Source organism: Sorex fumeus, unplaced genomic scaffold (assembly GCF_029834395.1).
Source record: "Sorex fumeus unplaced genomic scaffold, SorFum_2.1 ptg000337l, whole genome shotgun sequence".
In the NCBI taxonomy this organism is placed as follows: Eukaryota; Metazoa; Chordata; class Mammalia; order Eulipotyphla; family Soricidae; genus Sorex; species Sorex fumeus.
In genome coordinates, this window is record NW_026606393.1 from 461873 (window position 1) to 476332 (window position 14460).

Genomic DNA, 14460 nt, shown 5'->3' on the forward strand with positions numbered 1-14460 from the left:
TAATAGTAATAATAATAAATTATGGTCTTAATAAATTATTAATAATTTATTGATAAATTAATAAAGTATTAATAAATTAATAAATTATTAATAAATGGCCTTAATAAATTATGGTCTTGTTCAGAGAAGGGGATTGAACCCCTTCAACTCACCAGGAACAACCCACCTCCGCCTGTTAGAAGCGGGAAAATGACCCCGGGTTCCACCCGTGCCCCCAGGAAATAAGTCAGGGGGATCAGGATTCCCCGGCATCCCCCTCACTCCTGGGTCCCACCAGGGATGCTGGCCTGGGGGCCCCCATCCAGTTACCGTGGCCGCCTGGGGGATACGCCCGGACATGAGCTGGAAGAAGGTCTGCAGGGGGTCGTTGAGTGCCAGGGTGCTGATGAAACTGCAGGAATAGGTGGGGGGTCAGGGGGACCCCTGGAGAGCCCCTCGCCCCCGGGGCCAGGCCTGGGCTAGCCTGCATGATTTTCCCCCTCCCCTGCTATCAGTTCTACTTCTCAACACCCAGGGGCTCCCCAATCCTACACACCCCCCGCCCTGGCATGGCTGGGCATTCTCAAAGGAAGAGGCCCCAAGTCCCTTGCAGATGGAACTTTCTAGAACTTTCTAGAGCTTTCTAGAACTTTCTAGAAATTTTTAGAACTTTCTGGAGCTTTCTAGAACTTTCTAGAAATTTTTAGAACTTTCTAGAATGGTTGCCCAGTGATAGACCACCGGGAGTCTTTCCCATCACTGACCTGGTAGAGTGTGTCTGGGCAGAAGGGTAAGACGCTAGAGGAAAGGAATGTCCCATCAGCCTGGCGGTGTCCTGAGACCCACTCACCCGCTCATCACCCAATTGTAGGTCCTTGAGTCCATCTTGCTGGACAGGAAGAGGGCGTGGCCCCACAGGTGATTCTTCATGGCATATTCCAGTGCCTCCTGGGGACATTCAGACGCTCAGTCCCACCCAGGACCCAGGCCTGGCACCCCTGACCCCACTCCCAGTGGGTGTGTGAGGCACCTGCGGGAGGCCAGAGGCCACACCAGGGGTCCATGGGACGTGTCCCCAACCACACCTGACTGCCGGTGGCTTCAGTACAGCCCACAGAATGGCTTTATCACATGCAGTGACTGGGGCGAGTTTTTATGATTTGTTTTGGGTGTATGTGTGTTATCTGTGTGTGTCTGTGTGTGTCTGTGTGTGTGTGTGTGTGCATGCCTGGATATCAAACCCAGAAGCTTATGGGGAAATGTTTTCTTAAATAATAATTCATGGGGAGGGGGGCTGGAGCGATAGCACAGCGGCGAGGGCATTTGCCTTGCACGCGGCCCGACCTGGGTTCGATTCCCAGCATCCCATATGGTCCCCCGAGCATGGCCAGGAGTAATTCCTGAGTGCATGAACCATCCCTGTGCATCGCTGGGTGTGACCCAAAAAGCAATAAATAAATAAATAAATAAATAAAAATAATTCACAGGGGGAGGGGAGTGGAGAGGTAGTATAGCAAGTAAGGTGCTTGCCTTGCATGTGGCCGACCCAGGTTCGATCTCAGGCATTGCTAAAGGTCCCCCAAGCACTGTCGGGAGTGATCCCGGAGTGCAGAGCCAGGAGTCAGCCCTGAGCATCGCCAGGTGTGGCCCCCAACACCAAAAAAAAACAAAAGAAAAATAGAACTCTATGTAAACTAAATGTGATGTTTAACATGCCTGTTAAAAACGCATGAAGAGGGGCTGGAGCGATAGCCCAGCGGGTAGGGCGTTTGCCTTGCACGCGGCCAACCCGGGTTCGATTCCCAGCATCCCATAGGGTCCCCTGAGCACCGCCAGGAGTAGCCTCTGTGCATCGCCAGGTGTGACCCAAAAAAGCAAAAAAAAAAAATGCACGAAGAGAGGCTGGAGCGATAGCACAGTGGGGATGGCGTTGGCCTTGCATGCAGCCGACCCGGGTTCGATTCCCAGCATCCCATAGGGTCTGGAGCACTGCCAAGAGTGATTCCTGAGTGCATGAGCCAGGAGGAACCCCTGTGCATTGCCGGGTGTGACCCCCCCAAAAAAAAACACAAAAAAGCAAAAATAAACAAAGTCCAAGATGATGTTTAAAAAAATGCACCAAGGAAACAAACCACAAGGCCAGCCAGAGTCATCTCGTGGCGGTGGAACCACGGTTGTTTCCCTTCCTTCCGTCACCCCCTGTATGAAAAGGTACAACTTTGGGCTGGATCTGGCCGGTGGGGCCACACCAGCGATTGCTCAGAGACCCCTGGCTCACTGCCCTGCACACAGAGCCACGTGCAGCAAAAGACATAAAATAAGCAAGTTCTCGGTCCCTCTCCCGCTCTCTCCGTCTTCGGGGCCTAGACACTAGCTCGAGAGTAACTGGAGGGTCTCTTGCTCCTCCCCAGGAAGGAGAGCAAAAGGGTGGTGAGGCACCGCCAGCAGGGGGCGCACTTGAGGGAGGTGCAGAGGGCGGTGAGGACCCGCCAGTGGGGGGCGCAGTTGAGCAGCCGGCGGCGATGCCTCACCAGCAGGGGGCGCAGTGGGGGAGAAGCGGGCAGTGGTGGGGCCCCGCCAGCAGGGGGCGCGCTTGGGACAAACGAGGCCCCGCCAGCCTGGGGCGCAGTTGAGCAGACGGCGGTGAGGCCCCGCCAGCAGGGGGCGCGCTGGAGTTAGACGAGGCCCCGGCCAGCAGGGGGCGCGCTTGGGACATACGAGGCCCCGCCAGCAGGGGGCGCGCTGGAGTTAGACGAGGCCCCGCCAGCAGGGGGCGCAGTTAAGCAGGCGGCGGCGATGCCTCACCAGCAGGGGGCGCAGTGGGGGAGAAGCAGGCAGTGGTGAGGTCCCGCCAGCAGGGGGCGCGCTTGGGACAGACGAGGCCCCGCCAGCAGGGGGCGCAGCTGGGGATGTGCAGAGGGCGGTGAGGACCCGCCAGCGGGGGGCGCAGTTGAGCAGGCGGTGGTGATGCCTCAGCAGCAGGGGGCGCAGCTGGGGAGAAGCAGGCAGTGGTGGGGTCCCGCCAGCAGGGGGCGCGCTTGGGACAAACGAGGCCCCGCCAGCCTGGGGCGCAGTTGAGCAGACGGCGGTGAGGCCCCGCCAGCAGGGGGCGCGCTGGAGTTAGACGAGGCCCCGGCCAGCAGGGGGCGCGCTTGGGACAGACGAGGCCCCGCCAGCAGGGGGCGCAGCTGGGGATGTGCAGAGGGCGGTGAGGACCCGCCAGCGGGGGGCGCAGCTGAGCAGGCGGTGGTGATGCCTCAGCAGCAGGGGGCGCAGCTGGGGAGAAGCAGGCAGTGGTGAGGCCCCGCCAGCAGGGGGCGCGCTGGAGTTAGACGCGGCCCCGGCCAGCAGGGGGCGCGCTTGGGACAGACGCGGCCTGCCAGCAGGGGGCGCACTTGCCTTCTTCCTCCCGAAGTAGAGCAACTTGGTGAACTTCTCCACGACCTGCGCGGGTGTCTCCACGCTCGGGGGGGTCTCCCCGGTGAGCAGGTTCGGGGTCCCCGGGCTCGGCATGGGCCAGGCCCCGGCGCCGTCCAGCCCGATGAGGTCGGCCACGGGCGGCTGGCGCTGGTCCTGGCCCCGCTCCCCGCAGTCCTTCATGAGCAGGTCGGCGACGTCCGAGCCCACCATGGACTGGGGGTGGGGGGGAGCCCCAGTGAGCGCGGGACCCGGTGGGGGTCCCCGCACCGGGCTGGCCTCTCCCACGGTGCCCGCCCAGCCCGCACACGCACACACAAATGCATGCATGCACACGCACACACACACACATGCATGCATGCAGGCAGATGCACGCACACGTACACACATGCACTTTGCTGGGAACTGCAGCAAAGGTGGAGGGGGCGGATGGGCCCTGCATCTAGCTGGGAGATGCTCCTTGGTCGCTTCTCTCAAATTTATTTGATTATTTTTTTGCTTTTTGGGTCCCTCCCGGCGATGCTCAGGGCTGACTCCTGGCTCTGCACACAGGGATCACTCCTGGCAGTGCTCGGGGCGGGGGACCCTAGGGGATGCCGGGAATCGAACCCGGGTCGGCCACGTGCAAGGCAGAGGCCCTAAACACTATGCTACCACTCTGGCCCCCTGATTTTTATTTATTTTATTTTTGTTTTATTTTTGCTTTTTGGGTCCCACAGGACGATGCTCAGGGCTGACTCCTGGCTCTGCACTCAGGAATCTCTCCTGGCGGTGCTCAGGGGAGCCTATGGGATGCCGGGGATCGAACCCGGGTCGTCCGTGTGCAAGGCCAACGCCCTCCCCGCTGTGCTATCACTCCCCCGCCCCTTCTCTTATATTCATGACTGTCCCTGCACGTGGCCGAGCCGCGGCCGTCCTAGATGCCCGGAAGAGTCTCGCCCTCGGCCCACTAGTCCCAGCCCCGCTCACCCCATTCTGGCGGCAGAGCAGGACCAGAAGCTTCCACAGGAGCGCGGAGTCTTGGCCCCGCGGGCTCTGGGCTCTGCAGCTCTGCTCGGCCTTGCGCTGGCAGAACGTGACGATGTCGACCTTGTACACGTCGTCCCTGCCGAGAGCGGGGTACAGAGTAAGCAGGAGGCAGGCACACGCGCACACATGCAAATATGCACGTATGCACACACATGCACACACACGCACACATGGGCCCACACGAGCACGTGCATGCGCCCATGCACGCACTCACACACAAATGCACGCATGCACACGCACACACGCACGAGCAAACATGAAGGCACATGCAGATGCATGCACACACACGCATGCAAATGTACGTGCACGCACACACGCACATACACACGCACACACATGTGCATACACACACTCATGCACACACATGAACTCACGCACACGGCAACATGCACGCACATGCAGATGCACGCACACAGATGCACACATGCATACACACATGCACACACGTGCACACACGCACACACTTGCACACACGCACACACACATGCAGTCACACACACAAAACCATGGATGCAGATGCACGCACACACATGCACGCACATGCACACACATGCACACGCAGGCACACACGCACATACACACATGCATACATGCACACACACATGCACTCACGCACACGGAAATATGCACGCAGATGCACACACAGATGCACACAAACATGCATACACACACGCACACACGTGCATACACACGCGCGCGCACATGCAGTCACGCACACGGAAACATGCATGCAGATGCACGCACACACATGCATACACAGGCGCACGCACACACATGCACTCACACACACGGCAATCTGCAAGCACATGCCGATGCACGCACACACACATATGCACGCACATGCACACGCACGTACACACATACATACACACACGTGCACTCACACACACGGAAATATGCATGCACATGCCGATGCATGCACATGCACACACATGCGTGCGTGCACACATGCATACACACACGCACGCATACACATGCACTCACGCACACGGAAACATGCATGCACATGCAGATGCACAGACACACACGCACACACACATGCACATACGTATGCACACAACACGCATGTACACATACACAGGGCTGCCCACTGCACCCAGGCCCACACCCAGCGATGCTCAGGGAACATCCTCCAGCTGGGCTATCGCTCAGGCTCAGGATAAGGATTTAAAACTAACAAATCGGTGGGGCTGGAGCGACAGCACACCGGGTAGGGCGTCGGCCTTGCACACGGCCGACCCAGGTTCGATTCCCAGCATCCCATATGGTCCCCCGAGCACCGCCAGGAGTGATCCCTGAGTGCAGAGCCAGGAGTCAGCCCTGAGCATCGCCGGGTGGGACCCAAAAAGCAATAAATAAATAAATAAAATAAAACCAACGGAGCAATAGCGCGGCAGGAAGGGCATTTGCCTGGCACGCAATAAACCCAGGCTCGATTCCGGCATCCCACAGGGTCCCCCACGCCTGCCAGGGGTGAGCCTTGGACACAGAGCCAGCCCTGAGCACCACCAGGCGTGGCCCCAGCAACAAACTGCCTCTGTGCAATAAATAAATAAATTTTAAAAAAAGGAATTAGGGGCCGGAGCAACAGCACAGCGGGGAGGGCGTTTGCCTTGCATGCAGCTGACCCGGGTTCGATCCCCGGCGTCCTGGCATCCCATAGGGTCCTCTGAGCACTGTCAGGAGTGATCCTTGAGTACAGAGCTAGGAGTAACCCTGTGCATCAGGTATGACCCAAAAAGCAAATAATTAAGTAAATAAATAAAATAAAATCAAGGGTGGTGGGACTCCACAGGCTTGGCATACGGGAGCCCCGGGGTCCACCACCCGGGATCCATCACCAAAACGCCCCTCCACAGAGAGGGGCTAGCTGTTGAGCACCGCCTCTGCCCAGCAGGGGGCGCTCTGGGCACGTCTCTAAAACCAGCAGGGGCCTTTTCCTGCTTCCCCAGTGCAGTTCTCACTGTGTGCTGCAGAGGTCAGACGTGCACTTCCACCTAAATGCAGTTTCCTAATTCCTAAGAACTGTTTCCACTATGAGACATTTGTCTGTTTTTTTTTTTTCTTTAGGTCGTGGTTGTCTATTTCCACCCCACTAAGACCTGAAAGTATAGGGAACTCCCGAAAATTCCACACCGCTCCCGCAAAATACGACTGATTTCAGGCTTCTGAACCTTTCCTGAACATTTTCTGTCAGCCCTTTGGCGAGCAAAGCAGTTGTCCAAATAGCTCTGGACTCTTATCTTTTTTTTTTCTTTTTGGGTCACATCCAGCGAGGCACAGGGGTTCCTCCTGGCTCTGCACTCAGGAATCACTCCTGGCGGTGCTCGGGGTACCCTATGGGATGCTGGGACTCGAACCCGGGTTGGCTGCGTGCAAGGCAAACGCCCTCCCCTCTGTGCTATCGCTCCAGCCCCCTGGGCTCTTATCTTGCAGCGTGGAAAGTTCTACTCCCGCGGGGAAAAGATTTTCTTGCAAGGAAGCCCAAATTTCCCCCAAAATGCTGGACATCTGGGTTTCCAAAGCCTTTCCCCAGGGGACCAGAGTGGGAGGGCACTGTGGGGAGGGCACTTGCCTTGCACGCCGCAGCCAACCCCAGTTCAATCCCCGGCATCCCATAGGGACCCCTGAGCCCACCGGGAATGAGCCCTGAATGCAGAGCCAGGAGTCAGCAGAACGGGCCCAAAAGTAAACAGAAACAAGGAGAAAAATAAAAACAAAAAACTGGGGCTGGAGCGATAGCACAGCGGGGAGGGCGTTTGCCTGGCACGCGGCTGACCCGGGTTCGATTCCCAGCATCCCATAGGGTCCTCCGAGCACTGCCAGGAGCGATTCCTGAGTGCAGAGCCAGGAGGAACCCCTGAGCATCACCAGGTGTGACCCAAAAAGCAAAAAAAAAAAAAAACCCATAAAACCTTTATCCAGTTCCTGGGGTCACTCACCTGTTCAGAGGTCCAGAGAAGATTCTCATTTCTTCTTGCTCCTCAGAATCATAAAGAATAACCTGCAAGGGGCCGGAGCGACAGCCCAGCGGGGAGGGCGTTGGCCTGGTGCACAGCTGACCTGGGTTCGATCCCCGGCATCCCATGGGGTCCCCCGAGCACCGCCAGGAATAAATTCTTGAGTGCAGAGCCAGGAGTCAGCCCTGAGCATCACCGGGTGTGAGCCAAAACGTTTTTCTTTTAAATAATAATAATAATATAATAATAATAATAATAATAAAAAGACCAGTGGTGACTCTCAGGCCAAGGAGGCAGCAGGAAGCCCAGGTCTGACCCCAGGACCAGCCGTATGGACCACCAAGCCTCCCCGGATACTGGGAGGACTGGGCCCCCGGCAGTAGCACAGGTTGGAGCCCTTGATCTAAACAGCCAGGCTGATGGGCTGAGCACAGCCAGGAGGGTCCCTGGGGGCTTCCCTGCCCGCAGCTGCTGAAATGGGCCAATAGCAACTCGGGAAAGTCGAGGCCCCACAGGCTCGGCAATGAGCATGTGTGCAACGGTCCCGCAGCGCAGCCCGGCCTGGTGGCAGGAGGGCGGGTGGGTGGCCCGGGTGCGCCCGGTCTTACCTCCATGCTGTGCAGCTCCACCAGCTCCGGGCGGCCGCCCCGGGGCACCGCCAGCACCAACAGGCCCCCAGGCCCGAAGCCCACCGGCACGTGCGGGGCCGAGAACTTCACGGGGTCCCGGGGCCCTGCGCGGAGACACGCCCTGCTCAGGCCCCGGCCCTGCTTCTCGGGGAAATACGGCACCCCCCACCCTGCCCACCCCGGGGTCCCCCCAGCACCCCCAGAGTGACCCCCACGCTTCAAACGACGGGAGGGTCTGAGCCACACGCACACACAGACACACACAGACACACACAAACACAGACACAAACAAACACAGAACTCACACACGGTCACCAACACACACAAACACACGTACACACAGACTCACACACACACAAACACACAACTCACGCAAAGCTAACACTCTCTCACCAACAGACACACAAATACTCAGACACACAAACACACTCACCAATATACACACACAAACACACACACTCTGACACATACTCACACACACACTCTCACCAATATACACACAGATACACACAAAACTCACACTCTCTCACCAACAGACATACACAAACACTCAGACACACAAACACACACACTCACAGACACAAACAAAAACACAAAACTCACACACTGTCACCAACACACATATACACAAAAAATCACACATACACACCGACTCTCACACACACAGACAACTCACACACACTCTCACCAATATACACACAGATACACACAAAACTCACACTCTCTCACCAATAGATATACACAACTCAAACACACAAACACACACCCACACACTCACCAATATACACGCACAAACACACACTCAGAAACACACACAACTCACACTCTCAACGACACACTCACACAAACACACAGACACACAACTCACACTCTCAACACACAGACACACAAAGACACACATAAACACACAACTCACCTCTCACCAACACACACTCACACCCGAAAACACACACACTATACTCACACTCACAAACACACACACTTTCAAAAACACACTCGCACACTCACACTCAGATACACACACATTCACTCACACACTCCCAAACACACACACACTCATACTCACACACAAACACACATTCTCATAAACACATTCTCTCTCTCTCTCTCTCACACACACACACACACACACCAGAAAACAAAAGAAAATTCGAGAAATACATCCCGGCAGCATTTCTGTTGGATTTCTGACCGGGACCGGGTCAGTCTGGAAGGCTGAGGATGGGACAGGGGCCGGGTGCTTCCCGCACACGAGGCTGACCAGGGTTCGATCCCCGGCACCCCAGACGGCCCCTGCGCGCAGAGCCAGGAGTGATTCCTGAGCACCACCGGGTGTGACCCCAAAACCCGAAACAAACGACCCCAGATGGGGCTGGAGCAATTAGCACAGCGGGGAGGGCGTTGGCCTTGCACGCGGCCGACCCGGGTTCGATCCCCGGCATCCCAGAGGGTCCCCCGAGCACTGCCAGGAGTGATCCCTGAGTGCAGAGCCAGGAGTCAGCCCTGAGCATCGCCGGGTGGGACCCAAAAAGAAAAAAAACTTCCAGGTGAAGCCAGGGTCTGGCGGCCCCCGCAGAGCCGCGGCTGAGCTGGTCCGTGGGTCCGGCTAGAGCCGCGTGAGGGGGTGCTGGGAGCCGCGGCCCTTGGCCGTCTGGTTGGTGCTGATCTTTGCTGCTATTTGCAAGGGTCTCCGCCCCTGGCAATAACGAGGGGGGCTGGGTTTGGGGGGGGTCATGGTGCCCCCAAACTGCCCCTCTCGGGGTCAGAGACGCCCAAAGGCTTGGCACACAGGCAGCCCTGGTTCAATCCCTGGCACTTGCCGACGGCAGCAGGAGCACTGTGGGGAGAGTCCTCCTGAGCACCAAACCGGGAGTCGCCCCTGGGGACCGCGAGCTGTGGTCCCCAAGAAGGAGCCGGAAGCGGGGTCAGACACACCATCCCTCCTCACAGCATTGCTCACCTGGGTCTGCGTCCTGGAGGGGATCGTGGGCGCTGGGGTGGGACCCCCATTCCTGCGGCGTCAGGGGGTCGCACTCGCCGGGCAGAACGGGCTGAGGGTCACGTGGGGAGACGCTGAAGCCACGACCCCCGACGCGACCCTCTGAGCCCGCAGGGGTGGAGCCGGGGGAGGCGGGATGGGCAACACGCAGGCAACACCTCCCACCGCAGCCCTGCGCCCACGAGACAGGGGGAGTCTGTGGAGCCAGCGAGGGCACAGGGGAGGGCACCGGCCGGGCACCCGCCCAGGGGGCAACAGGACTCCCTACCCCCCACCCCCCGCCGTGGGTGATCAAAGCACAGGGAGGGAGGGAGGGAAGGAGGGAAGGAAGGAAGGAAGGAAGGAAGGGAAGGAAGGAAGGAAGGAAGGAAGGAAGGAAGGAAGGAAGGAGGTAGGAGGGAGGGAGGAGGGAGGAGGGAAGGAAGGAGGGAAGGAAGGAAGGAAGGAAGGAAGGAAGGAAGGAATGAGAAGGAAGGAAGGAGAAGGAAGGAAGGAAGGAAGGAAGGAAGGAAGGAAGGAAGGAAGGAAGGAAGGAGAAGGAAGGAAGGAGAAGGAAGGAAGGAAGGAAGGAAGGAAGGAAGGAGAAGGAAGGAAGGAGAAGGAAGGAAGGAAGGAAGGAAGGAAGGAAGGAAGGAAGGAAGGAAGGAAGGAGAAGGAAGGAAGGAGAAGGAAGGAAGGAAGGAAGGAGGAAGGAAGGAAGGAAGGAGAAGGAAGGAAGGAAGGAAGGAAGGAAGGAAGGAAGGAAGGAGGAAGGAAGGAGAAGGAAGGAAGGAAGAAAGGAAGGAAGGAAGGAAGGAAGGAAGGAAGGAAGGAAGGAAGGAAGGAGAAGGAAGGAAGGAAGGAAGGAAGGAAGGAAGGAAGGAAGGAGAAGGAAGGAAGGAGAAGGAAGGAAGGAAGGAAGGAAGGAGAAGGAAGGAAGGAGAAGGAAGGAAGGAAGGAAGGAAGGAAGGAAGGAAGGAAGGAAGGAAGGAGAAGGAAGGAGAAAGGAAGGAAGGAAGGAAGGAAGGAAGGAAGGAAGGAGAAGGAAGGAAGGAGAAAGGAAGGAAGGAAGGAAGGAAGGAAGGAAGGAAGGAAGGAGAAGGAAGGAGAAAGGAAGGAAGGAAGGAAGGAAGGAAGGAAGGAAGGAAGGAAGGAAGGAAGGAAGGAAGGAAGGAGAAGGAAGGAAGGAAGGAAGGAAGGAAGGAAGGAAGGAGAGAAAAGGAAGGAAGGAAGGAAGGAAGGAAGGAAGGAAGGAAGGAAGGAGAAGGAGGAAAGAAGGAAGGAAGGAAGGAAGGAAGGAAGGAAGGAAGGAAGGAAGGAAGAAGGAAGGAAGGGAAGGAGGGACGGAGGAAGAGGAGGAGGGAAGGAAGGAGGGAAGGAAGGAAGGAAGGAAGGAAGGAAGGAGAAGGAAGGAAGGAAGGAAGGATGGAAGGAAGGAAGGAAGGAAGGAAGGAGAGAAGGAAGGAAGGAAGGAAGGTAGGAAGGAGGAAGGAAGGAGAAGGATGGAGAAGGAAGGAAGGAAGGAAGGAAGGAAGGAAGGAAGGAGGAGGAAGAAGGAAGGATGGAGGGAGGATGGAGGGAGGGAGGGAGGGTGGGAGGGGGAAGGAAGGGAGGAAGGAAGGAAGGAAGGAAGGTAGGAAGGAAGGAGGGAAGGAAGGAAGGAAGGTGAGTGAAGGTAGGATGGAAGGATGGTTGGTATGGATGGATGGAAGGATGGAAGGAAGGAGGAAGGAAGGAAGGAAGGAAGGAAGGTTGGAAGGAAGGATGGAAGGAGAAGGAAGGAAGGTTGGAAGGTTGGAAGGAGGTTGGTTGGTGGTTGGAAGGTAGGTTGGAGAGGTTGGTTGGAGGTTGGAAGGATGGAAGGTTGGAAGGAAGGATGGAAGGTTGGAAGGAGGTGGAAGGTTGGAAGGTGTTGGTGTTGGTTGGTTGGTTGGTTGTTGGTTGGTTGGTTGGTTGGTTGGTTGGTTGGTGTTGTTGGTTGGTTGGTTGGTTGTGTTGGTTGGTTGGTTGGTGGTTGGTTGGTTGGTGTTGGTTGGTTGGTGTTGGTTGTTGTTGGTTGGTTGGTGTTGGTTGGTTGGTTGGTTGGTTGGTTGGTTGGTTGGTTGTTGGTTGGTTGGTTGGTTGTTGGTTGGTGTTGGTTGGTTGGTTGTTGGTTGGTTGGTTGGTTGGTGGTTGTTGGTTGGTTGGTGTTGGTTGGTTGGTTGGTTGTTGGTTGGTTGGTGGTTGGTTGTGGTTGGTGTTGGTTGGTTGGTTGGTTGGTTGGTGTTGTTGGTTGGTTGTGTTGGTTGGTTGTTGGTGTTGGTTGTTGTGTTGGTTGTGTTGGTTGTTGGTGTTGGTTGGTTGTTGGTTGGTTGGTTGGTTGGTTGGTTGTTGGTTGTTGTTGTTTGGTTGGTTGGTTGGTTGTTGGGTTGGTTGTTGGTGTTGGTTGGTTGGTTGGTTTTGGTTGTTGTGTTGGTTGTTGGTGGTTGTTGGTTGGTTGGTTGGTTGGTGTTGGTTGGTTGGTTGGTTGTTGGTTGGGTTGTTTGGTTGTTGGGTTGGTTGGTTGGTTGGTTTGTTGTGTGTTTGTTGGTTGGTGTGTTTTGGTTGTTGGTGGTTGGTTGTTGGTTGGTTGGTTGGTTGGTTGGTTGTTGGTTGGTGGTTGGTTGGGGTTGTGTGTTTTGGTTGGTTGGTTGTTTTGGTTGGTTGGTTGTTGGTTGGTTGGTTGGTTGTGTGGTTGGTTGGTTGGTTGGTTGTTGGTTGGTTGGTTGGTTGGTTGGTTGGTTGGTTGGTTGGTTGGTTGGTTGGTTGTTGGTTGTTGGTTGTTGGTTGGTTGGTTGGTTGGTGTTGTTGGTTGGTTGTTGGTTGGTTGTGTTGGTTGGTTGGTGGGTTGGTTTTGTTGGTTGGTTGGTTGTTTGGTTGGTTGGTGTTGGTTGGTTGGTTGGAAGGAAGGTTGGAAGGTTGGTTGGTTGTTGTTGTTGGAAGGTTGTGTTTGGTGTGGTTGGTTGTTGGTTGGAAGGTTGGTGGTTGGTTGGTTGGTTGGTTGGTTGGTTGTTGGTTGTTGGTTGTTGTGTTGGTTGGTTGGTGTTGGTGGTTGGTTGTTGGTTGTTGGTTGGTTGGTTGGTTGTTGGTTGGTTGGTTGGTTGGTTGGTTGGTTGGTTGGTTGTTGGTTGGTTGGTTGGTTGGTTGGTTGGTTGTTGTTGGTTGGTTGTTGGTTGTTGTTTTGTTGGTTGGTTGGTTGGTTTTTGGTTGGTTGGTTGTTGGTTGGGTTGGTTGGTGTTGGATGGTTGGAGGTTGGTGGTTGGTTGGTTGGGTTGGGTTGGTTGGTTGGTGGGTGGTTGGAAGGGAAGGAAGGAAGGAAGGAAGGAAGGAAGGAAGGAAGGAAGGAAGGAAGGAGTTGGTTGGAAGGTTGGAGGGTGGAAGGAAGGTGTAGGATGTTGGAGGTTGGAAGGATGGAAGGAAGGAAGGAAGGAAGGAAGGAAGGAAGGAAGGAGAAGGAAGGAAGGAAGGAAGGAAGGAAGGAAGGAAGGAAGGAAGGAGAAGGAAGGAAGGAGAAGGAAGGAAGGAAGGAAGGAAGGAAGATGGAAGGAAGGAGGGAGGGTGGGAGGGGGAGGGAGGGAGGGAGGGAGGGATGGAGGGCGGGCGGGCAGCTTGTGAAGGGGCCTGAGGCAGCACAGCAGGAGGGAGATTCCATCCCTGACACAGTTCCTGAGTGCAGGGCTGAGAGTGGCCAAAAAAGCCCCCCTAAAGGGGGCAGGTGCGACCACTGGGCTTCCCTGTCCCCAGGCTGTCCCTGGGCTCACCTCCGTCCCCGGGGTCCCCGGCCGCAGACTGTCGGCGAGCAGGTCCGTTCCAGACGCGATGTCGCCCGGACCCGGGACCCGGTCCCTGCCACCTGAAACCCAGGGATGGGACAGGGCTGGGGGGGGTCTCTCCGGGGGGCCACGCCCACTGACCCCCGCCCCGGGTGGGCCCCAGGGACCCCGGACTCCCACGAGGGTGGCCGTGGGGCCGCTTGGGTGGACATCGGCTTCCGCAGTCAGTTCCGGGCTGCCCGCGGGGCCCCCGTCCACTCACGGGAGCTGGGCACGGCTCTGCTCAAGTTCGCACGCCGGCTCGCGGGGGTCTTCGTGCCAGCCTGGAGGGCTCCCCGGCCGCGGCGCTGCACCCTCAGAGGAAAGCAGAGGCTGTGACCCCCACCCCAGAGAGCCCAGGGACGCTCGGACCAGGGGACGCAGCTGAGCAGGGACCAGACTCTACCCTGGGAATGGCCTGGGTGGGGACACACACACACACGGACACGGACACACATACAGACACACACAGACACATACATACACACAGAGACACACAGACACACAGACACACACAGACACACATACAGACACACAGATACAGACACACACAGACACACATACATACACAAACAGACACAAATAGACACACACGGGCACACACAAACACCAGACACATACATATACACACAGATACA

At 56.7% G+C, this 14460-nt stretch overlaps 1 protein-coding gene across 1 annotated transcript in view; it reads right to left on the minus strand.

Annotated features, from left to right (window-relative positions):
- The window catches only part of LOC130018955 (protein transport protein Sec16B-like), a gene marked incomplete at its 5' end in the record, with an annotated part of 30035 nt that extends 16172 nt beyond the window's left edge, over positions 1-13863 (minus strand). Inside the window, 8 exons of the mRNA XM_056109615.1 lie at positions 310-391; positions 830-927; positions 3379-3612; positions 4366-4501; positions 7368-7429; positions 7994-8118; positions 9975-10065; positions 13772-13863. Of these exons, the coding sequence (XP_055965590.1) occupies positions 310-391; positions 830-927; positions 3379-3612; positions 4366-4501; positions 7368-7429; positions 7994-8118; positions 9975-10065; positions 13772-13863 (920 nt within the window). The remainder of the gene's footprint in view (positions 1-309; positions 392-829; positions 928-3378; positions 3613-4365; positions 4502-7367; positions 7430-7993; positions 8119-9974; positions 10066-13771) is intronic.
- Positions 13864-14460: the final 597 nt, after the last annotated feature.